The sequence below is a fragment of the Danio rerio genome, chromosome 16 (genome assembly GCF_052040795.2).
Source record: "Danio rerio strain M-AB ecotype USA chromosome 16, GRCz13ab, whole genome shotgun sequence".
Lineage (NCBI taxonomy): Eukaryota > Metazoa > Chordata > Actinopteri > Cypriniformes > Danionidae > Danio > Danio rerio.
The window spans coordinates 51013435-51040000 of NC_141036.1; the positions used below are offsets into that span (position 1 = coordinate 51013435).

At 34.1% G+C, this 26566-nt stretch overlaps 1 protein-coding gene across 2 annotated transcripts in view; it reads right to left on the minus strand.

Moving 5' to 3' along the window:
* Window positions 1–1403: 1403 nt before the first annotated feature.
* hpn (hepsin) overlaps window positions 1404–26566 on the minus strand; it is a 40566-nt gene continuing 15403 nt past the window's right edge. Inside the window, 9 exon segments of one of the 2 annotated variants that reach the window (NM_001098187.2) lie at window positions 1404–5592; window positions 7596–7760; window positions 9866–10008; window positions 14148–14243; window positions 17084–17280; window positions 20247–20412; window positions 20485–20525; window positions 23959–24075; window positions 24213–24342. In NM_001098187.2, coding sequence (NP_001091657.2) covers window positions 5539–5592; window positions 7596–7760; window positions 9866–10008; window positions 14148–14243; window positions 17084–17280; window positions 20247–20412; window positions 20485–20525; window positions 23959–24075; window positions 24213–24342 — 1109 coding nt within the window. In that variant the 3' untranslated portion in view covers window positions 1404–5538. 2 annotated transcript variants of the gene reach the window in all.

Genomic DNA, 26566 nt, shown 5'->3' on the forward strand with positions numbered 1-26566 from the left:
TTTCCCTAAATAAAACTGTGAAAATAAACATTAACATGGATATCTTAGTAAAGGAATAAACACATTAAGGGTTGTTTGTTTGCTGAAATTCGTATTAAAATCAGTTTTATTTATATTGTGCAACATATATTTATAATGTTTTTATGCAAAGTATATATTTTGAAAAGGGGAAAAACAATAAATCGTTGTATGAATGCTGTAATGTTTAAATAATTTACCATTTAAAACATGTGAAGGTCATGTGACCATCAGGAAGAACGCAGCATCCCATTTCTCAAAGGACGCGTTCTCTGCCCTCGCGGTCTCCTGAGTTCATTCTTCCGAGGACACCTGGCAAGACCGCTCTCCACAAGAACGCAAGTCCATTCTCTGCGTTCTTGGAATTGAGAAACAGCCATTGCACTGAGTGGTCCATGGTCTCCAACTCCATTATTGGCGTAGCTATTCTTGTGCTAGTCACATCAACGACCCAATAACCTGGTGGCCAGTGCTTCACCATAACTGTTTACAGTTGAAGTGGAGAGCTTTTGACCTCGACTGAAGATGTTGTCAGATCTTAAAAGGAATACTTTGAGGATCTCTTCAATCTATCTGACAGGAGAATTCGCCCAATATTAAAACAATGAATTCAGGATGAACAATGTAGTATTTGTTTGGGCTGTGGAACACTGGACCAGCTCTAGGCCCTTTCTAGTGTTGTTGAGGTTTCTTGGGTGTTCCCTGTCCACATGTGCTTTGTGGTCTCGGAGAAGGTGTCCTTCAGTTTGCATTGCCAAGTCAGACTTGTTCCTTGTGAATGTTGTACTCTGACAGCACTTTCCTTTGTCACTGGTACTGTTCATTATTCTTGGGCTGGAGGGTGTCTGGTTCAGGGGCTACAGGATTTAATCTCTGCTATTTGCAGAGTTTTTGTCTTGTTGCCTTAATCTGGCCTGGAGCTTCATCCTGCATTGGGACTGTTTTCTGCTGAGAGGGATGCAGCAGGGTTGACAATCAGCACCTCCCAAGTCCAAGGCCATGGTGCTCCACCTGGAAATGGTGGCTTGCCGTTTTCAGGTTGGAAGAGAGTCCTTGCCCCAAGTGAGGGAGTTCAAGTATCTTTGGTTTGTGTTCACAATTGAGGGAAGGATGGAATATAATGGTTAGTGTAATGTGATCAATGTACCGGCCCATTGTGGTAAAGAAGGTGATAAGCCAAAAGTCAAAGCTCTTAATTTACCATTTAATCTACCTTTCTTGATCTACTTACCATTAATTCTACCTTCTCTCACTCAAAACTCATAACCAGAAGAACAAAATCTCAAATGCAAGCGGCTGAAATGAGTTTTCTTCGCAGGGCGGCTGTGTGCACCCAATCATTTAATCAATATTGTATTTATATTCTAAATTAAAAAGCACAAACATTAGTACTGTAAAATTTTATTTTAAAGATTAAGTGTTTATTAAGAGTCATATATTATGGGTGCAACATTTAGATTTTGTTGAAAAAAAAAAAATTTGAACAAATCGCTGATCAGGATTTCAATATTGTACACACATTCATCTCGGTTAGTTTCATCAACAGAAAAAGAAGCATAAACACAGAATAAAAGCTAAGTTGTATGTTTTATTGTCGTAATATTTGACCTAAAGCATTACCAAATTACTACAAATGTTACTCTCAATGTTATGATACAACATCTGGATAAACACACACTGTAGCAGCTGAACATAAAATTAGACATACAATTGAATTAAACAGTGCATTGCATAGCAAAGAAGCCATTATATGTACAACAGTGACAACAATAAATGCAACAATACTGACTGCCACAGCAAAGAGTTTATGCATACTGCTCTCTGAACCAGTCTTTGGTTTTTATTGCTTTTTATTCCTTTTAAGAAAAAAAAAAACGAACATTTTCAACGAACATTTATAAATGTCAGCGTTCTGGCCATTTTACTTTTATAAAACCTATTGAAGTACATCATGGCACATTTGACAAAGGCCTGTATTATTCAGTAAACTTCTGTTTGTCATAAAGATTTGATTTATATGCTTCATTATTATTATTAATATTATTAATAATATTATTATACTGTAGGTGTACCGCTAGTAAACAAAATTGAGATAAATACTGAAGAGTGAGATAAAGGCGAGAGTTATTGTCAGTAGGGGTGTGTGATATTTATTGTCTATGACTGAGGTTCTCAAAGCTTACTTCTAGTGGTGAGCGGAGGAATCACTGAGCAATGAATTTGATTCGTACAATAACACCAATGTGATCAGCATTAGCTGTTCTCTAAAGCCTACGATCAAAGCGATGTGCGTAAAATGTTTACTTTAGTGCATCGCATCATCAGCTGCTATAAATCTATTTAATTGGTGCAGAACTAGAGAAAGAGGTGTGTGGTGCTTGCAGAGCAGATACTTGATAGAGCAGTGGTCTCAAACCCTCGGGCCACAAACAAGCAATGGTCTATAGTTCAATTGGTACCGGGTCGCACAAAAAATCATTAATTATTTCCGTTTTATTTATAATCTAAGTCTGAACGATCGTTCATTTAAAAAAAAAATATTTTATTTTCAAAAATGACCGTATTCTCTCGTTACATCTCGGTCACTTGAGTGCCACAATTCAACCCACAGGCTAGCAAAATGAGTACTGCAGCATGACGCATTTGTGTATTCCAGGCGTGCACAGTTGAAAACATCCTACCTTTTCAGAATGCTGCACCGCGAGTCACTTGACAAGAACTGACTGATCAGCTTCATATTTTGTATGGAATATAATGTCGTTGAATGAATATGACTCTGCATCGTTTTCGAACTGTGCAGTGCTGTAGCTGCTTAATTCGGCCAACTACCCTACTTTATTTCAATACCACTGATTATGGTGGTACTTGGAGAGACAATTTTTTTTCTGAGGTGGTACTTGGTGAAAGAAGTTTAAGAACCACTGGTCTATGATATTAAAATTGTACTTCTTAACAGTGTAAGACATTATTGAATATGTCACTTACTTTGCAAAAAAACTAGCAAACAAATAAACGAAGATCAAAAGCATTCACTGCAACATGAAGCCTGTTAGAATGACTATATTTAAAGTTACGAGAACCAAAAATATTCTTCGATGTTGTTTATTGTAATATATATTTACAATATATCATAGTAATATCACACTTACGTAGTCATAGCATGTGTGATCACAAATGTGATACTTATTTTCTTCTTTTTTTCTGTTTTGCACAAGAAAACTGTCCTTTAAAGGTGGTGCAGAACATTTGTGCGTCTCAGAAGAACACTGTAGTGTTTCGCTGCTGAATGATTCTGCTTTTTAATTAATTGAGCTCGTAAAAAGAGTCATCAATTAAATCACTCATTATGACAAGTGCTGCATCCAAATTCACATACTATTTCCTAAATAGTATTCGAAAATAGAATTGGTATGTCCCAATTCGTAGTATGATGTTTTGAGTATTTCAAAGTTACTTGGATGGTCTACTATTTCTGGTAGAAATTGGAAATGTAGATCTGTGCTTACTCTTATGGCTAATATTGCCAACAATACATTGCGCATCAGACATGAATTCAATTAGAACTACAAATGTGGGTAAAAAAGTGTTGAACTACAAACATGGTGGATGCATGAGACTGACTGTTAAGTGGAGAGGCTTTGGTAAAGCTGCTTGAAGGACTACATGCTAATTAATATCTAAGCTGGAAAATATTTAAATCGCTCTTCGTATTCTTCATATTTCATCTGCAACAATGTGAACTTTGTTCAGGCGTGTTTGGCCATTAACTTCTAAATGCGCAAATAAGCAAACACCTGAGGAGATTTCTCTACATGAAAGACTCATGAATGGCAGATCAATCTGCTGCTGCTGCTTTAGTATATGCTAGGACATTTTATATGAAAGAATGTGGATGATGTTTCATTATGATTGACAGTGCATGTTACTAAACAACAAAATGATCTAAGAATGAGCAGGTAGTATGTCTCAATGCTTGCATACTCTTTTGTTACCCACTCAAAGTATGTTTTTCTTTACAAATAAGGTTGATGGTTTTAAGACTAAGTTTAAGTAAGTGAATTTGGGCTCAGCATTGGAGTTGCAATCACCTATTGATGGTTTTAGTGTCATATTTGTTTCTCAATGAGAGGCCTAAAAGGTTGTAGTGCAACACACATATTCAACAAAATATAATTTAATCATTACAAAAAAATATTTAGATATACTTAGATTTTGGCAATATCGCACACCCCTACTTCTTAGATCTCCGAATGTGCTAAAACACATTGTACTTTATTTAATTTCTGGAGCATTCTATTTCTTAAATATTAATTGTATTTTTTCAGATGCATGAACGAAAAACAGAAATTTAGATCTAACTAGAGCTGAAACTGATCACAGATTTAATCCGTCTTGCTACCTTACAGTCTGTACAAACCTACAGGACAAATAGGATAAAAATATCCTTGAATGTTTTTTCATATAAACTACCATTCAAACAGTTTGATATTGGTTATTTTTGAATGTTTGAGTTAAAAAAAGAGTCCACTGCTCAGCAAGAATTAATATATTTAATAACAAAAATGTAATAAAACAGAATATTATATATGTATAAATCCTATCGCAGCTATTTTCTATGTGAACATTTTAAACTTTAAATTCTTGTGATGCAAAGTTGAATTTAGTGCATCATTATTGTAGTCTTCAGTATCACAGGATCTTTCAGAAGTTATAATATGCCGATTTATTTATTTTGAAGATTTTTTTTTCTTGTTTTTTGCTGGTTTATTGATTATTAAGATTTTTTTTGCTTATTATCAATATTCAAAACTTTCTTTAGTGAAAATTACATTTTTATTTAAAATAAATTACTGAAATATTGTAAAGGATTTTTAAAATGTTATTTTTATCATCAAGAACACGATGAATCAATCAAAAGTTACAGTAAAAAAGCTTCATGTTGAAAATGCATTTCAAATAAGTGCTATTATTTTGAACTTTGGATTCATCAACGAATCCTAAAAAGTAATAGTTTCCACAACAATTTGAAGCTGAAACAAGTATCAAACTGGACGATCATTTTAACATTTTCAACATATTCACATCTTTTACAAATTTTTCTATATTACTGTGTTTTTGTACTCTGAGCAAATAAATGCAGCTTTGGCGAGCGAGAGAGACTTCTATCAAAAACAAACCAATACTAAACCTTTAAACAGTACCATCTCTATATAAAGCAAGTTTTTTTTAAGTTTCAATGAGTAATTTCCATACTGTATCTGCCACATTTTGATGTCAGGAAAAGGTTTTAGGTCTTGTACAAATGAGGTGTTCATAAACATATTAAACCCAAAGTACAGCATCTTCATCATCATCAAGGCCCTCCTTGGGTCAGACCAAGCGAAAGTTATTAGCCAAATGTCCTTGAGCCAGTTTGATCATCTCAAAACATCTGATCCACAGCAGACGTCTGATCTCAGACCGATCCCAGCAACACATCAATACTTCAGTCTCAAATACAACATGTTCCGTTGTGAATTACTATGGTGTGGCGGCTCGTGCCATTTTGTGCACTCCTGGGGAATTCTCATACATCTATGGAGAGAAAAGTTTGTTTATACATAAATCAGTCCCTCCATTTCATAGGACAATTTATAAAATTTAAAATTTGACAGATTTTTGTGGTGATGTTCTTAATATTTGCACCAATAAATTGTGTTTTTGCTGTATAAATATGGACAGACAGAATCATTAGGTTCTGTGATTCATTAAAAAAGGAAACACGAGAGAAACTTAAGTTTACATTGTATAATTCCTGCTATATCATAGGCCTATTTTATACACAACTTACTCTAAATTAAGAAAATAAAATTATTTTATTTATTTTATTTTATTATTTAAATTGTTTGCATTAGAATATCAAAGTACATATATGAAATATGATGTAATTTCCTTTTCAGTAAATGAGCATTGGTGTTTTACCCACTACAATTAAAATGAGAGAGCATTTATTATAAAACGAAGCATACGTGTCATAAAAATAGGTTATTAAGACATTAAGAGCAGTAAATAGTTTTTATATGCATGTCTCCTGTACTACTGTGCAAAATAATTAATTAACATTCATGACGTTACACCTCATGATTTATAAACATTCCTGTCCGAACAATTCATAAATTTACTAAATAGAATATTTTACCCAATTTCAGTCACTAAGTTGTTTTTTCCTCTGTATTCTCACCATACATTAATAATAATAATATTAATAATGATTTCTTTACATTTATACAGCACTTTTCTAGACACTCGAAGCGCTTTACATATTTGTGGGAATCTCCTTATGCACCACCAGTGTGCAGCATCCACCTGAATGACGTATTGGAAGCCATATTGCACCAGACCACACACCAGCTAGTTAGTGGAGAGGAGACAGAATGATGAAGCCAATGGTTAGGAGGCCATGATGGACAGAAGCCAGTGGGCAAATTTGGCCAGAATGTCGGGGTTAAACCCCTACTTTTTTTTTAAAGGACATCCTGGGATTTTTTAAAAACCACAGAGAGTCGGGACCTCTGTTAACGTCTCTTTTAAAAGATTCACTGAGCAGTATAGAGACCCTTTCACTATACTGGGGCATTAGGACCCACACAGACCACAGGTTGAGTGCCCCCTGCTGGCCTCACTAACAACACTTCCAGCAGCAACCTAGCTTTCCCATGTGGTCTCCCATCCAGGTACTGACCGGGCACAGCCCTGCTTAGCTTCAGTGGGCAACCGTGTGAGAGTTGCAGAGACATAGCTGCCGGCATTAAATGTTTATTTAAAAAACAAATAAATACATTTCCTTATTAAGTCTCATTTAGATGTAAAATATCTTTTATATATATTAACTGATACTGTGTTTTATCATGCTTTTATTCATTCATTAATTTTCTTTTGGCTTAGTCTCTATTACAGAGGTGGCCACAGCAGAATGAACCACCTACTATTCTGCCATATGTTTTATGCAGTGGATGCCCTTCCAATCGCAACCCAGTACTGGGAATTATCCATACACTCTCATATTCACACACACACACACACACACACACACACACACACACACACACACACACACACACACACACACACGTATACACAATGACCAATTTAGTTTATTCAGTGCACCTTTAGCACATGTCTTTGGATTGTGGGGGAAATTGGAGCACCGGGAGGAAACCAACACGGGGAAAACATGCAAACTCCACACAGAAATGCCAACTGACTCTGCCAAGACTTGAACCAGTGATCTTCTTGCTATGAGGCGACAGCCCCAACCACTGATACACCGTTCTTGCATGGTCTGGTCATGCAATTAAATTAACATGCACCAGATAAAAGTAAACTTGTTTAGTTGATTGGTCAAGGATGGTTGCTACTGTCATTTTACCCTCTGTATAAATAAAGTAATAGGTTATTTAAAGCCTGGTAATGTCATATGATCTTGCTAAGCCTACTGAAAATCTGTGGAAAATCTGCTGCAACTGAAAAAATTGCATCTGATAACTGCATTACTGAAAGATGTGCTGTTATGATGATTGGTCATCTGCATCACTCACCCTCATAGCAGTTGAAATCCACGGCAGAAAGCGAGACACACGTGTGTAAACGCCAGGCTTCTTGGCCATAGCACAGCCTGTGCCCCAGCTTACAACTCCCAGCAGACGATAGCGGCTGGTCTTAGAGAGCACATCTGCTGCTACGAAAGGTCCACCGCTGTCCCCCTGAATTTATAGCAGACCCAGAAACAGACAGAGCTTTAATGCCATGTATGTTTACACATACCAGGAATTGGTTTTCATGACATAAGTTTCCACAGTGCAACAGAATGACAGTGATAGGACAAAGATACATATAATAAAAGAATTAAAATATACATATACAGTTGAAGTCAAAATGATTCACCCTCCTGTGCATATATATATATTTTTGTCAAAATTTTCCCAAGTGATGTTTAACAGGGCAAGGGATTTTTCCCAGTATTTCCTATAATATTTTTTTCTTCTGGAGAAAGTCTTATTTGTTTTATTTCAGCAAGAATAAAAGCAGTTTTAATTTTTTTTAAACCATGTTAAGGTCAATAATATTTTTTTTTTGTCTACAGAACATACCAGCTTTATATAGAATGATTTGCCTTTAATTTAAGCCTTTAAATGTCACTTCAAGCTGAATACTAGTATCTTGAGAAATATCTAGTTAAATATTATGTGCTGTCATCATGGCTGTAACTATCACCACTAGATCCCTAGATCGCTGGTGACCTACACAAAAATCACATGAACTACTATAGTTTCCGCTACGTTTATTCTTCGATTGGCGTTGCGCCATGCCAAAATTGATCCCGCCACGGCTACATAACAGCTTTTTATTCAAATTTTTCAGTTCTGTTTTTTTATTTTAATAGCGAATTTTAATTTTTTTATAGGATATTTGCACCAAGACTTTTTAAAAGGTAAGTGAATTATAACAACGCGAAATTTTCTGTAACAGTAGTAGTGCTGTGCGTCATTTGTTTAACCCTTTAAGGTTACGTGCTGACTGACTGACTGACAGGTGCGTGATGCGGCAAACTCGACGTATAGCCGTTTCACTTTACTTCAGGACGCATTAATATCGCTCTGTAGGTCTATTGGAGACATTCATAATTATTCCTAACAAATCTAATAAATGCTGGAGACATGCTCATTTCATAAACGCACTAAATTGTTCTTCAGCAGCGTTTATTTGAGAGCGCACAAGAAGATCTGCGCTTGAGCGGCTTATATTTGAGGGGGCGTGCAAGAAGTTTTGTGCACAAGCAGAGGAAATTGACACGCAAGCAAAGAGATTTGCATGCTATAGGCTATTACATAAATGCAATCTCGACTTGTAATACTGCGCTCATGACATTTGCCATTGAAATAACGCCACAGGTAGGTGGTAGATTGGTGTAAAAAAGGCCTGTCGCCACAGCTGGAAAAAATCCTAGAGGAAACACTGACTACCGCTACCAGGATGCTTTGCGACAAGTTAACCTAATTATCCTAGTTAAGCCTTTAAATGTCACTTTAAGCTGTATGGAAGTGTCTTGAAAAATATCTAGTAAAATATTATTTACTGTCATCATGGCAAAGATAAAATAAATCTGTTATAAGAAATGAGTTATTAAAACTATTATGTTTAAAAATGTGTTGAAAAAATCCGCTCTCTGTTAAACAGAAATTAGGGAAAACATAACAAGGGGGCAAATAATTCAGAGGGGCTAATAATTCTGACTTCAACTGTAAATGTTATAATTTAAAAAAACATGAAACGTTTCTATAAAAGAAAAAATCTTTACATTTTTATATATTTTTGACTATTTATACCAAAATAGAACTGACATATTTGAATATTAAGCATGCTAAAATAAGAAAGATTTATAATTTCAGATTTTAAAATAAGCTGTATAGTAGCCAAACCTTTACCATAAACAAACTAAATCAATTAAATAAACTAAATAAACTAAATAAATACATAAATACTAAATAAAAAATAAACTAATGAAAGATTTAACATCATTACAATTACAGTTTTACAGTCTAGTATGATGATATTATTATATATATTTTTCTTTTTTGCATGCATGGATCTTTCTTCCATTTTAACTGGAAATAATACTCATTTAAACAACATATACCACATATTTATAACATACCATAATTTGGGACGCTCTAATTATTCTTATTTTGAATGCTATTCAGGACAAATACATAAGTTCACAACAATACCATCCAGCTACGTGCACATTAGTAATGAATGTGTCCCTCTAGTGGCCGTGCGCAGTGCTGCTGAGTGACAGATACAGTACCTGGCATGAGTCTGTTCCTCCTTTCTCATAACCAGCACAGAACATGGTGGTTGTGACCTGGTTGTCATAATAATCAGGGCCATTGCACACCGCATCACTGATGATGGGCACGTGGGCCTCCTGGAGGACATTTGCTTGAGTTCCTGCAAGAGTTAAAGTGATGAAAATTAGGACAATACAGTGCCGTTTTATTTTTTTTTTAATCTAATATATACTAATGTTGCCTTCAAATCATGTTGGAAGATTGTATTTAAAGGCATAGTTTACCCTAAAAATGAAAAAGTCTAAATTTTCTTTCCATTTACTGTATTTTTACCACTGTAGATCAATATATTTTGATTTGGCTCCAATTGACTCCCATTACATATGTTTATATTATTTTATGTATGATCCATTATATATTTGTCCATACAATACATTTCATTGGCAACTGACTCTTGTTAAAAATGAGTTGCTCTGTTGAACAAAAATGCATTTTCACATTTTAAGGAAACTACATTCTCCTTTACTTTTGTATTTGTGCCACTATCCAGAGGTAATCAATGACATACCGTGTATAATACTCAGTGGTGAAAAGAGTACAAAAAAATCATACTTAAGCACCATTACATGCCCAAAAATGTAGTGCGAGTAAGAGTATTTGTTGTAAATATTACTCAAAGTATGAGTAAAAAGTACAGCTTTCAAAAGTACTCAGGAGTAGTGAGCATTAAACTGTGAAAAGTTGATGCGTTTACATGCATTTTGTGCAGGGATGTGTAAACGGAACATTCTGTAATGCATTTAGTGAACTTCCTTCTGTCTATCTTTCCATTGTTCATTCGTCTGTGTGTCCGTTCCTTTCTTCATCCGTTCCTCTGTTCGTTTGTTGCTTCCATCCTCCGTTTGTGCATGTTCGTTTGTTCCTTTTTTACTTCCTTTCTTCGTCCTTTCTTCTTTTGTTAATTCCTTCCTTTGTTCCTTCCTTTGTTCTTTCATTGTTTTTTTTGTTCGTTCCTTCCTTCATCCATTTGTTCCTTTGTTTGTTCGTTTGTCCATCCGTCCGTCAATTTGTCCGTTCACTCATTCTTTCTTTCCTTCCTCTGTTTGTTTGTTCCTTCCTTCATTCGTTCTTCTGTTTGTTCCTTCCTCCATTCGTTCTTTCATGCATTAGTTTGTTTGTTCGTTCCTTTTTTTCTTCGTTTAGCCTTCCTTTGTTCGTTCCTCCTTTGTTTGTTCCTTTGTTCCTTCATTTGTTCCTTCCTTCTTTCCTTCCTTCCTTCGTCCATCAGTTTGTCTGTTCATTCATTGTTTTCTTCCTTCCTTCCTTCGTTCATTCCTTCCTTCACTCATAAATTTATTCACTCACTCATTCATTCATACCTTAGTTTGTTTAGTCCTTCCTTAAATCCTTCCTTCATTCATTTGGTCCTACCTTCCTTCATTAGTTCGGTCCTTCCTTCCATTCCTTGTCCTGCCCTTCCTTCATTCGGCCCTTCTTTCCATTCTTCATTTATTCCATTAAGTAATTGTTTAAGGCCGTTTCAGTCATCATACAGTCGACATCCTTCATCCAAACAGTCTCTGGGTCATTGCGTATAAAGATATTGGACATCTTCTCACACTTTTTTTAATGCTTCCAAAAGGTTTGCTGCATTTCTAAACCACCCGTGTCTTGAGGTTGTCCAGTATGATGTGATTTACTTTCTATATGCGATTTCATTGGGCAGGAATAACAGGACTGATTTTTGTACTCAGCCAATGCCCATAGACAAGAAAGAAATAAAGTAGTGACTGCAGGTTGAAAGAATGTAGTGGAGTAAAAGTAACGATACTTCACTAAAAATGTAGGTAAAGTAAAGGGAAAGTAAAAGTACACATTTTAAAAACTACTTTGTAAATTACAAATCCTGAGAAAAACTACTCCATTACAGCAGTTTAAGTATTTGTAGTTAGTTACTTTACACCACTGGTAATACTGTACTGTATTTAACTTGCATGGCCCAGACTGATTTGTTTTAGCCATTGTCCTCCGTGAATGTAATTCACTTTCTAAGAGGTTATGTTTATTTGAACTATTCTGATCATGCAAATCTGATCACTTAGGTGTGACCTGAAGGCAAACATGTTGTCATTTACTACACAGACAATAATTTGTGACCCTCGGTGCTTATGAAGAAACAGATATTGTGTGTATAGTAAATGAAAGCTTAGCAAGTACGTGGGCAGTAGCATAAATAATTTTTTTTAAAACATACATCCTTGTTTTCTACCATTAGGTAAAAGCATACCAATTGTACTGAAATAATATTCATGTTAGGAAATAAATCAGTGTTATTTTAGTATTTATTATTACACTCAGAAAAATGATGTCTGCAAAACTGTTGCAATTGATTTACATGGGTTGAGTTTAAACAAACAAATTAAATTTGGTAATGTTCAACTTAATTTGCTTATTGAAATTCAGCCCGAATAAATAGTTTACAACCACTTAACTTAAAGAAATGAGTAAATCCAAGGAATCATCAGTGTATTATTTTCATAGTATATTATTTAGAGCTGCACAATATATGGTTTCAGCATCAATATCGCAATGTGATTATTCCCAAGAGTCACATCGCGAGTATAGGCAATGTTCATTTTGGATTATAATTTATCAAATCGCAAGTGTTTTTTGAGGCCTGTGACTGTGTGATGGTTTTTAAAAAAAAATTGAGAAATTGTGTTGCCTAAAATTGTACTAATTGCACCTTTAACAACAATTAATTTTATTGAAATGTTTATAAAAGAATAAGCATTAATATTTTACTTTTAATAATTCAATTACTGTTTACCTTAATACAGTTTGACTCCTCAGAAAAAAAGCGTTATTAAATAAATACAAACTCTTAATTTGTATCTTTTCCTTTATTGAATTGACCTATGCTTGTAGATTGTTTATTATATTTTATGCACTCCCTCTATCATCCCACTCAATATAAAATTATCAATTCTTTTCAAACAGTTTTTCAACTGAAATTGTATTCATATTATAATGTATATTGCAGAATAATAATCGCAATGTTAGATTTGTCTAACATCGTGCAGCTCTAATATTATTAGTAGTTTAGTATTCTAACATATACAATTTCATATATAGTTGAAATCAGAATTATTATTACCCACTTGATTTTTCTTCTTCTTTTTAAAATATTTCCTAAATGGTGTTTAACAGAGCAAGGACATTTTCACAGTATGTCTGATACTATTTTTTCTTCTGGAGAAAGTCTTATTTGTTTTTTTTCAGCTAGAATAAAAGCTCTTTTTTTTCGATAGTCTACAGAACAAACCATCAATATACAATAACTTGCCTAATTACCCTAACCTGCCTAGTTAACCTAATTAATCTAGTTAAGCTTTTAATGCCACTTTAAGCTGCATAGAAGTGTCTGGAAAAATATCTAGTCAAATATTATTTACTGTCATCATGGCAAAGATAAAATAAATCTATTATTATAAATGAGTTATTAAGACTTTTATGTTTAGAAATGTGTTGAAAAATAACTTCTTTCCGTTAAACAGAAATTGGGAAAACAAATAAAAGGGGGGCAAATAATTCTAACTTCAACTTTGGTACTTAATTTTAAATTAGTTTCAGCTGTTTAATTTCAAGTTCCTGTATGTATGCATGTTTTGCTATATTGTAATATTTTAATTAGCAAACTTGGTGAAAAATTACACTAACATAAGGCCCCAAAGAAATCATATATTATGGAAAAAGTATAATGTATGAGCATATGCTTGTGTAAACTGATTGCAGAGTCTATTTTACTACTAAGGAGTGTATTTTCAGTACTATCAAGCACACTTCTTTTCAAGGGATAACAGGTGAAATGTGATACACCTACTACACTCAAAAATGATAGTTGCTGTTTCTTCAAACTAATTTCAAATGAGCTGAAACAACACAATTCTTGAGCTTTTTGAGAGGGCAGCTTAGTTGTTTTATGTTCAGTCCACTAAAGTTTTTAAACACTAATCATAATTCGTTTATATTGCCCCAACACAAACGATTGTGTGGAACCCAGTATTTTTTCAGTGTATGCTTCTATCAAGTAGATCTACTGTTTTTATTTTTTAATATTATGTTTTTTAACCGAGTCAAAATTATTGTCTGCAAAATTCAAGCTCAAAAACACTCACAAAGGTCACTGACACAAAGGTCAAAGTCAGCCAGACAGACAGTCTCCAGTTCCCGGTAAAGATAGATGATAAACAGTGGAATACAGCGCTACAGTGACCTTTAATTAAAGACATTACTAACCATAATACTCCACGTTACCCCAGCCAGTAACTGTACCCATCTGTCCGTCTGCCAAACGCTGGCCGTAGGTCGGAAGACACACGGGCTGGATATAATCTAAAAGAGCACAATAGATAGTGTCAAACGTGTGAAAGAGAATGCAATACTTTGGATGAACACTGGAGTGGATGAAGAGCAATTACCTTCCATTTACATTGGGAAACATTTATAAGCCCAACTTATTCCCTACAACACTTTGGTTACTTTTACACACACAAAAAGAAGAGAAAGGAAAAGAGGTGAATTTGAGGAAAGGGTTTGTCCTTCTGGAAAGTTCTGCATGTATTGTCTTTTGTTTTGACTCAAGGTCCCGTGGAAATAGAGGAGCTTTGTTCTCAGGACGAGCAACCTGAGACCTGAGGGAGGTTTTACTTTAAAGCTGTGCTCACTCCGACAGACCTGTAACAAACCAGTAGCTAATGAAAAACACCTCATAACAGACTCCAATCAAAGTGCTGCCAGTAAACATTTACCACACAGAGCCTATGAAGAAAAAAAAAAAACTTTGTATTAAATTCCTTCAATTTAAAATGCTAAAAAAATTTGATAAAAAAGTATAATAACAGCCAATCACTATTTATCAACTATCAGAGTTGAACAGTGGAATTACAGAAAGTCTCTTTGTGAGTTCAGAAATGTTAAATCAATGGTGTATGCCTTTTTTTTTTTAATACATCTATTTGCATTCATTCAATTTATTTGTAAAGCAATCATAGAAAGACTATCCTATAAGGCTGTGCAGAAAATTGACCAATCAGAGAGTGTTATCAATCAAAGCTTGCCAATTATTTAGTTTTATATTTCTCGGTTGATTTTTTTCTTTGATTGTGCATACACAATGATTGTGCTTTATAGGATTGTAGTTATTTCCCTCATTAGAGCTTAGTGCATGTCTTGTATCTTTGTCTTTCTATCCAAATTTCTGTTTATATGTGATGTGCCATGGGCACAAACCCACTCTCGCCCCACTTTATGCATTTACAGTCATGTTTACAGCTGGTACTGGTAAGATTTTCACTAGTGGACAACAGTAAATGCAGATGTAAACAGGCTCTAAAATGTTTTTAATTCTATTTCTTCAATAAATTCACATGTGTTAAGAATTTGTTAAGTGTTTTCGTTACAGGACTTGTTGTAAACCCACAGCAATCTGCATAGTTTTGCAGGAATAAAGGTGCTGCTCTCTGTATCATTTCCCATTGTCTTGTCTCCTTTTACATTCATATATTAAATGTATACGTTTATGTAAGGAGTATTTGATGATGAGATGTGGACTTATCACGCTGTGGCAAATTAATTCATATTTATTAATTCAGGATTTTCTAACAATTCAATTAACTCAATGCAATGACCGATTATTCCGCTTATATTACTGTTACCAAACTTAAAAACACTGGGTATGATTTATAAAATTTGAGTAAAAAGTGAACATACACCAGGATAAATGTAAATTTATTTATTAATGATTATAACTTGTATGATGAATTAAAGTGGTTCACCGTATTTAAGTTAAATATGTTTTCTTAGAGTTTACTTACAGCTTCCTGTTTCATTGCGCAAAGGAAACAACTGGTGCCATCAGCCCCCCTGCTTATTTTTTTTCCCTGATTTCTTTTTAATGGAGAGAAGATTTTTTCAACACATTCCTAAACATAATAGTTTTAATAACTCATTTCTAATAACTGATTTATTTTATCTTTGCCATGATGACAGTAAATATTTTACTAGATATTTTTTAAGACACTTCTACACAGCTTAAAGTGACATTTAAAGGCTCAACTAGGTTAAACTGCTTACCTTTTTTAACCTGCTAGGTAAAAAAAAAATTAAAAGTGGGACTAATAATTCTGACTTCAACTTTGTATGTGCATGTATATGTATGTGTGTATATATATATATATATATATATATATATATATATATATATATATATATATATATATATTTTTAAATTTATTAATTAATTTATTAATTTATTAATTAATTTATTTATTTATTTTTAAGAACATTTTTGTTGAATAAAAAGTGTATGTATACGGCTATATTTTGCTTGTTTTTTTTCACATTATTTAAAAATTGTGGCAAGGAAACAATTAGTTCATTGTGGCCAAAAAACAATTTAGTAAATCCTTAGTGTTGAGCCCTAAAAAGTTACGTGAAATGCAATGCGACACCCTTAAACCACAACCCATTTGTTCATTGAGCAAGCTCACACACAAAAAAAGTGTGGATAACACAACATCTAAATCAAGTAATTTTAGCATGCAAAAGTCAAATTTATGCATACAAAATCTATTTTCCTAACAACAAAATTGTAGCTAGTAAAAATGGCGAGTGGCTTGTAATGTTGGAAATCTACTAGCCACAGTGCCTGGTGATCAAAAAAGTTAATGTCAAGCCCTGTTTAAAAGTGAGACCAGAGCTGTCACTAGTGGAAAGAAAAAAAGGAGTTCATATGGCCCTGGCAATTTAGGGGCCCTGAAATGGAAAGTGGACCCCCGGTCTTTACTTTCGACAATCTCTCCTTCCCCCCTAGGTCTTTACATTCGACTATTGCTTTTTTGTCCTCAAATAGCTCCTCTGTCTAGTACTAGTTTCGTAGACGTTTTATTAAAGGCTCATATGTCTTTTGCTTTGTTTTCACTATTGTCTGTTGCAGGCTGTGAAATAACTGTAATAATAAATGTGAATTCAGTGTAGTTATATGAAACTGTTAAAAACCTGCCCGAAACTATTTAATCGTGTATTTATCTCACAATAACTGCATAATGTAGAATGTTCATCAGCCAATAAGAATCAAGCATTCAACACACTTGTAATATAATTCACAATATTAAATCAAAAGTTCAGGAAATACACACACATGCATAAACCAACATTGTGTGTTTAAAACTCACCAGTGAACTGCAGAGGTTTCGTCAATGAGATGACTGCAATGTCCCGACTGTTATCATCAATATTAGCGTCGACGAAGGGCAGGTAACTGCTGTGGTAGACGACCGTCTTCACCTCTGCGATCACAACATTCTTACGGATGGGAGTGTTGTAGATCGAGCCCATCAGAACCCGCCAGCGGGATGCGTGACGATACCTCCTGAGAATACAGGCCCGAGAGTGAGATCACACATACGGTTTTTCTTTAAAAATAAAATACACTGAAAAAAATGCTTCATTGGATTTATTTTTTTTTTAAGGTAACTGTTTGCAAACAATTCATATGGGCTGAATTTAAACATAAAAATATTATGCTGAACATTACTAAATTTAGTTTGCTTAAATTCAGCCCATATAAATTGTTTGCAACCATTTATTGTAAATCCAATTAATCATTTTTTCAGTGTACTTTAATTTACCAAGTATATATTCAATTGATCAAAAGTGACAGTTTAAACATTTGCAATATAATGTTACAATTTATAACCTGATCTAGGATGCTTGATAGCATTTTAAAGCACTTTTCCGAGACAATATTAGCATTCTGGTAGTATTTTCAGTACATTTCTAACAATTTAACCAGTTGATAGCATTTTTACCATCATTCCAATGTACATGTTTCGAAAAAGTAGTTTGTTGATACCGTTATAGGAGCATTTAAAAAAAATGTGTGTAGGGTAATGTAGTGTGTTTAAAGCATTTAGCACATTTTTTCATATAATTTAACATGCTGTTAGCATTTTAGTGCACTTCTACAGTTTTTAAACACATCATTTCAGACATAATTTTGAAAGACTCCCAAGAAAAAATATCAAAAGCTGTCTCTTTTCAACAGTTACTAGTACATTTTGAGAAATATTATATTCCTTTATAGCAGGGATCACCAAATTTGTTCCTGGAGGGCCGGTGTCCTGCAGATTTTAGCTCCAACCCTAATCAAACACACCTGAACAAGCTAATCAAGGTCTTACTAGGTATACTTGAAACACCCAGTCAGGCGTGTTGAGGCAAGTTGGAGCTAAACCCTGCAGGGTACCGGACCTCCAGGAACGAGATTGGTGACCCCTGCTTTATAGTATCCTTATGTACTGTTTAGAGATGCACTGTTTAAGTCTTTCCTTTCATATTATGCTGTATCATGTATTTCATGCTGTAAGGATGCTAAGTCTCTCCATAATATTAAACCCTGAGAATTGTTATGGAATATGAGACACAACCACGAGAATTGTCCGGCACAAAATCAATAAACTTTCTAATCTGAGAGGAAGATCAGCTAGGAAACCAGTTGTTCAGGTTGTCTCGATCATGCATCCTGAGCCCCCCTCTTTGCCTTCCCTACCAGAGCAGCTCCACACAGAATGTCTAAGTTTTTAATATGGTGTATCTTGTGGCTCTACATTCATGTTTGGTGTCATTTTAAATTTCTCTGTGTGATTGGTAAAGTGGTCCTAATTTCACTGTAATATTTTACAATCTCTCTTATATCAGTTCATTTGGGTTTTAACTTTGATAAGATCTTTGCCAGATGCTCCACTCCAGGGAAAATGGTGTTCACATCAACTCATGACGAGGCAAGAGTCTTGGTGAAGCTTTAATTAAATTTATGGTGATTTGAGTATTTAAGGGGGAAAGGTGCAGAAGTGCATCCTGAATGTTTACAAACATGATGCTTAAAAAGGCGTACACGCATGCTGTTAGTTCTGTTATAAGACTAGTACATAAACCCTTACAATGCTACTAAGTATTTACAAAAATACTTTTTAATAATTTATATATGCACAATATGATCACACATGAATGAGTACATTTCTAAGTATATAATTTAAAAAGTAAAAAAAAAAATTAAAATAGTCCTGTACATACAATATTTATAATCTATTATTTGATCGAATTTAAAGATTCAATTTGAATTCTAGATCATTATATATATATATATATATATATATATATATATATATATATATATATATATATATATATATATATATATATATATATATATATATATATATATATATATATATATAAACTGATCCCGGAAGTTTTCTGAGAGACAGAACATAATGCTGATAATGCTGATGCCCAAATGCTGATTTGCCATAGTATTCAACAGTGCTCAACAGAAATTACTGTGATTGGCCTTGTTCAGCTTCAGTTTATTTAGTGAAAACACAGATACACGGACACTGGAGCACAAAGCAGCCGTGAAGATCAGTTGAGTCTTCAGCGGGTCACTCGTCTGTGTGTGTACTCTGTAAACATCAGTGGGTGAACTGATGACCTTCTCGGCCAATCACAGTCATTTCTGCTGAGCATGTGAACACAATGGCAAATCAGCATTAGGGCATCAGCATTATCAGCATTATGTTCTGTCTCTCAGAAAACTCAGTCAGGGCACTATTTTTTTTCAGTACTGAAATTCAGTATCATGATAAGTCTAATATCGTAAAGGAATCAGTTTATTAATTTGAACTTGATAAATAGCATTTAAAACGTGTGTTTGGGAAAGAAAACATTAGATAACTAGTGACATTTCCCTTAACTTAGCTGAAAATAAGGTCTGAGATCTCTTTTTATTTTCACTATTCATTCAGAACGGACCTTCGAGTCACTCGGAAGAACATGAAATGATACATTTGTGTCACTTTCTCTTCGCTAATAAGATATACAGCCAGGTACACAATGTTCCTATCCGCTTGTTAAGTGGTGACGTGTTTGTGACGTATGTAATACTGTTTCCGGGTCCAAGCCGGAATATATAAATATAAAATCATAGTGTACACAACAATCTCTGGGCTTGCTCCATAACAAATACCAAAAATGTAACAATTTATAAAAAAATTTATCACTTTTTGGCCATCGGATGTTAGGCATGGACATATATACTCCGATCTTGATTTTCGAAAGCCTTAAATCGCTTTGTAAACATTTATTATTACCATTTCATGAGTCTCCCGATTCAGTTAAATAGAGCGCTTGGACCCGGAAGCCGCTTCGCGTGACGTCACACTTAACAAGCGGATATAACACCAAGCAATATTTCCGGCTTTCTTCCCACCACAGCCTCGATTTAGCTTTTTAAAATCACGTGAAATCAGTCTATAGTGAAATGTGTGTGTCACTCACTCAGGAAAGCAGTGTGCAGCACTGATGATCCAGCGGTCTGAAATGATGGATCCACCACACTGATGAACTCCATCATACTGTAAGCTGACCTGCCATGGCCACGAGCCCTGTCGAGCATCCACTCCCCCCACTATCCGCTCCTCAGGCAGCATTCGACGACCACAGTCTACAGAGCATCAACACATCAGGCATTTGCGGTACAGAAATATGCAATATGTTACAAACAATGACAACTTACCCTGACAGATCACCTCAAGAATCTGCCCTTTGTCACATTTACTGAAACAGAAATGAAACAGAATGAATCACAGAGCTGGGCAGGTGTTCAACTATTTGTGTTTTTTTTTTTGTCTGTCGGACGGCAATCTGACTTGCTGTTTATAGTGACTCACTAGCTGAAACCAAGTGAAATTATTGTATGTTGACTAACTCAATGGTGTGCGTTTGAGGCAGAACTATTTGTTTGTCTAAATATGATCATATGGATGAATTTATGACAATTATGATTTTTTAAAATTCATTTCATCATTTTCCTTTGGCTTTTCCCCTTATTTATTAGGGGACGCCACAGCGGAATGAACTGCCAACTATTCCAGCATATGTTGTACGCAGCGGATGCCCTTTCAGCCACAACCCAGTACTGGGAAACACCCATACACTCTCACATTCATACACACACTTGTAAACTACGGCCAATTAAGCTCACCCAATTCACCTATACCGCATGTCTTTGGACTGTGAGGGAAACCGGAGCACCCGGAAGAAAACCCACGCTAACATGAGGAGAACATGCAAACTCCACACAGAAATGCCAACTGGGTGACTCGAACCAGTGACATTCTTGCTGTGAGGTTACAGTGCTCAACACTGAGCCACCGTGCCACCCTTGAAAACTGAAAAACCAGAAAGAATGTGAAATAATATTGCTATTTAAAATAACGGTAACACTTTACAATAGATTTGTAGTAGTTAGTGTTAGTTAATGCATTTACTCAGATGAAAATTGTTACATACAAATGTATTTTGAATACATTTATTACAGTATTTATTAATCTTTGCTAATGCTGATTCAAAGAAATTGTTGCATTGCTACTTCATGTTAACTCTAACATTAATTTGTATTTTAATATGGCCTTAGTAAATGCTAAACTGTGGTTATTAATGTTGTACAGGAATTGTTTATTATTATAGTAGGTCATGCTAATATTCATGCATTCATTTTCCTTTGGGTTAGTCCCTTTATATACACACACACACACACACACACAGTTGAAGTCAGAATTATTAGCCCTCCTTTGAATTATTAAATATTTCCCAAATGATGTTTAACAGAGTAAGGACTCTTTACAGTATGTCTGATAATATTTTTTCTTCTGGAGAAAAGTCCTTTTATTTTATTTTGGCTAGAATAAAAGCAGTTTTAATTTTTTTATTAACTATTTTAAAAGGTCAACATTATTAGCCCCTTTAAGCTATATATTTTTTTGACTGTCTTCAGAACAAACCATCGTTAAACAATAACTTGCCCAATTACCCTAACCTGACTAGTTAACCTAGTTAAGTCTTTAAATGCCACTTTAAGCTGTATTGAAAAATATCTAGTCAAATATTATTTACTGTCATCATGGCAAAGATAAAATAAATCAGTTATTAGAAATGAGTTATTAAAACTGTTATGTTTAGAGATTTGCTGAAAGAAATTTTCTCTTGATTAAACAGAAATTGGGGAGAAAAATAAACTGGGGGCTAATAACTCCGACTTCAACTCTATATATGTGCACTTCAAAATAAAAGTACAGAAACTGTCACAGGGTGTTCTCTTCCCAAGGGGTTCAAAGAGAACATTTATCAATATGGACTTTTTAGATACAAACGCGTACTATTTTAAAGGTACCGGTCCAGCTATGATAATAGACATGCACAATAATCAGCAGTTTGTTTTGTTTTTGTTGTTTTGTTTTATTTATTTATTTATTTATTTTAAAGGAATAATAATTTTTGCAGTCATGCACATGTTTAGACAAATGAAATGCCGGTGATTTGATGCTTTGCAAAAGTTGCAGACACCTTTACAGATATCAAAATGCTTTTTTGATGCTGAATTAATTTAAACAGCCAATTATTATGCTGATGAAAGAAAATCCGCTCTAACTGTAAAACTAAATAAACTGCTAAATACTGTTGATACATGAAAGTGTAAAGCCTGCAGCCCACAACAAAGGTGGAAAGTTATTGTATATCATATTTAACAAACTACAAATTGTATGCAATTTTGCTCACATGGATAATTGAATATTAATCAGATGATGTCATTACGCTGCTGTGCCGTCAGCCATTCTTTGCATGGCTGATCATGATTTTGATGATCGATAGATCAGTTCTTCACAACACACGCAGAGATCTCAGATCAGTTCATCCAGACTTTTTATTTTGATTCGCGATTTTGTTTGAAGAACCAAATTAGCCAGAGATCAGTTATCAAGATTAAAAGACCAGGATCTGCCAAATCATCTTAGATCATTGTAGCAAGGTACAAAGAATGGACCCCTTATTGCTGGGGTGTCAAATGATCGGCCTGCAAAATGGGTTTAACCCAGCCTGCAAGATAATTCTGTAAAGTATATTTATATATATTAATTATATATTAAAGTATATTTATATTATATTAAAAATTAGCTGCAATTTTTCAATGAAAGAAACTGCGATTCCAATTGTGTCCACTGGATGCAAGAACACAATAGCAATTTTAAACTGTTAATTTCATCCGATCCAGAAGCCTAAATCAGCATCAGCTTGACAGCCTTCTCAGAGAAAAAGACCACATCTATGCCATGTCATACCACGCTGAGGTGTTCTCACGAAAAAAACGTAACTATTTTACGTTTTGTCAGTGTAGTGGCTAATTTGTTCAGTCATACAAAAATGTACGATTTTAAAAAGGAGGCGTGGCATCCAACCACACCCCTAACCCAACCGTCATTGGTGGATAAGCAAATCATACTAAATTGTACGAATGAGATCATCCAAATTCATAGGATTTAGCCACTAAATCAAAAAGTTATGAAATGCCCTGATATTGTGTTTTCCTGAGGCTCCAGCTTTGTTTTATGTTGATTGTATTAAAGCAAAGAAAAAAAAATCTGAAGTTGTTGCTTTTAGGTTATATTTACACCATGATTTTACTGGTCTGGCCCACTTGGGAACAGATTTTCCTCCATGTGGCCCCTGAGCTAAAATAAGTTAGATACCCCTGCCTTATTGTAAAGTGTTACCAAAATAACATCTAATTATTAATTAATATATTTTAAAATTATGTTCACTATTTTAATGTCACAGCTGAATTTTCAGAATCTTTAATCCAATTTTCAGTGTCACATGATCCTTAAGAAATGATTTTAGTATACTGATATGACATGTATTTTTGCTGTAGATGCTTAATACAGTCAAGTCCCAAATGATTCATACCTTTGGCAAAATCTGAATTTAAGTTAATTTTATTCAATGAGCAATTTATTTTATTTGACTAGAAACAACCAAGACTTTTTCCAAATGATAATAAGGCGATGTACAAGAGGCATCATTGTGGAAAAAAAACTCTCAGATTTATTTACATCTGAACAAATAAAGTCAGAATTAGCCAGGGGTATGAATAATTTTGGGCTTGACTGTGTGTATATATTATTTTCTTATTTACAAAACGGCGATGTCTTACCAAGGATAGAGGGCTGTTTTTATCTTCTTCCCATATGTTAACTCGCTCTCTTTTACACAGAAAAAATCTCGGTCCCCGCCACTCTCAGGAGCACACGTCACTGAGAAATTTACTGCTCTGAAAAGAAATAACATTACAAATGACTAATTTACCCTCAAATACAAATTCATATGTAGGTAAAACAATGATGAGCTTCACTCATTATTTTATCCAGACTGTCTCAAATGATTGCCAGTATATATGAGGCTTGTTACCTAACGAAGCCCATCTCCTCGCAGGTGATGTTGGCGATGAGCTGGTTGACACTGGATGAGCAAACATATTTCCACCTCCACTGTGTGGAGTCAAACACTCTCAGCCTCTGGTCTGCTGCACTCACCTGCACTGCAGGACACAATCAAGACTGTGAGCATCTTCATACTATTTTAATTTACCTTATGCATTTGCTATGATTTGTGGCAATACAATATGTACATATATAGTCGAAGTTAACATGATTAGCCCTCCTGTGAAATGTACTTTATCAAATATTCCTCAAGTGATGTTTAACAGAGCAAGGACATGTTTCACAGTACTGTCTGTAAAATATATATTCTGGAGAATGTCTGATTTCTTGAAGAAAAAAAAAAGTAGAATGATCTTATGTATTGTAATCATGGCAAAGACTAAATAAATTAGTAAAATTATTATGGTTAGAATTAGAAATGTGCTGAAAAAGTATTTTCTTAAGAAATATTTTTAAAGTGACTGAAAAACACTTAAGGAGGGTTAACACTTTTGACTTCAACTGTATGTACACATGCTGTAAATATCTAGAGTATATATGAAGAGTTTCTCTAAGTGCCACCTGAAATTGTCTTCTCAAATGACTATTTTTCAAGGCTCCTATGTGTAGGTCAAGTAATTTTATTTTTATTATGATAAATATGTTATTTTATTGCATTTTAAGTGAAACAACTAAGCATAAACAAAGGAGCTGGAGAAAAATGTTCATTTTAAAATAAGATTTCATACAGCATTTAGAGGTTTTTGCATATGAACTCTGCATATAAAGGAGAAAGTCTGATTCATTTCAGTTTGGCTGGAAGAAACAATTTTTTTGATAAAATGCTGCCATGTTCAATAATATTGGCCCTCTTATATTGACAAATAAAATCTCAGTTAAACAGCACTTGGGAAATATTTGAAAACAAAATATTTCACAAGAAGGCTAATAGTTTTATCTTCAAAGTAAATAGCCTATATACAGCATAGTATATGTATGTATATATATATATATATATATATATATATATATATATATATATATATATATATATATATATATATATATAAATTATGCATTAGTCCCAAAAGAAGTGGAAAAATATATATATATATATAATAAATAAAATATATATAATATAAAATATAATATATGATGACCATAAACATGTAAAGGAAAAATGGTGTATACAAAAACTTATGTTATTAATAAATTAAAAGAAATCAACAATCAATAAAACAATGTATTAAATCAACGAAAGCTGACTATGAAGCCATTTGTAATGTTACAAAAAATTTCTGTTGTAAATAAATGCAGATCTTTAAATAATTCTTAAGCATCACATCAGCTTTATAAGAATGATTTTTTTACTGTCTTAAATTATTAAACAAATTACTGTTTTAAAACAGTTAAAACCAGAAGTTTACATACACTCTTAAAAAAGGAACATAACCATTATATAAAAATGTCTGATGATAAATCATACTAAATGTTAACTATTTTAGGTCCATTACCTAAATGATTTACATTTGCTAAATGCCAGAATAATGAGATTACATACATTTCCTTGCTAATTTTTTAGCTTTCCTTTTAAACTGTATAACTTTGGTCAAATGTTTTGGGTATCCTTCCACAAGCTTCTCACAATAGTTTGAAGGAATTTGGGCCCATTCCTCCAAACAGAATTGGTGTAACTGAGTCAGATTTGTTGTCTTGCTTGCACAAGCTTTTTCAACTCTGCTTACACGTTTTTTATAGGATTGAATTCAGGGCTTTGTGATGGCCACTCCAAAACATTCACTCTGTTGTCCTTAAAGCACATTTTAACTAATTTGGCAGTATGCTTAGGGTCATGGTCTGGTTGGAAGACCCATTTGTGGCCAAGTTTTAATTTCCTGGCTTGAGATGTTGCTTCAGTATTTCTACATAATGTTCTTTCTTCATGACACCATCTATGCTGTGAAGTGGACCCTCCTGCATCAAAACAGCCCCACAACATGATGCTGCCGCCCCAATACTTCACAGTTGGGATGGTGTTCCTAGGCTTGTAAGCTTTCCCCTTTGTCCTCCAAATGTAACACTGGTCATTATGGTAAAACAGTTCAATCTTAGTTCCATCAGGACATGTCTCCAACAATTATTCTTTTCCCAGTGTAATTTAGCAAACTGTAATCCGGCTTCTTTGTTGATTCTGGCTTGTTGATTTTCCCATGTTGTCACACAAGGAAGTAGTGTGTTTGAGGCTTTCCTTAAATACTGTTCTACAGTTGTGCCTCTGATTATCTCAAATGTTGTCAATTAGCCAATCAGAAACTTCCAAAATCTTGACATCATCATCTGAGC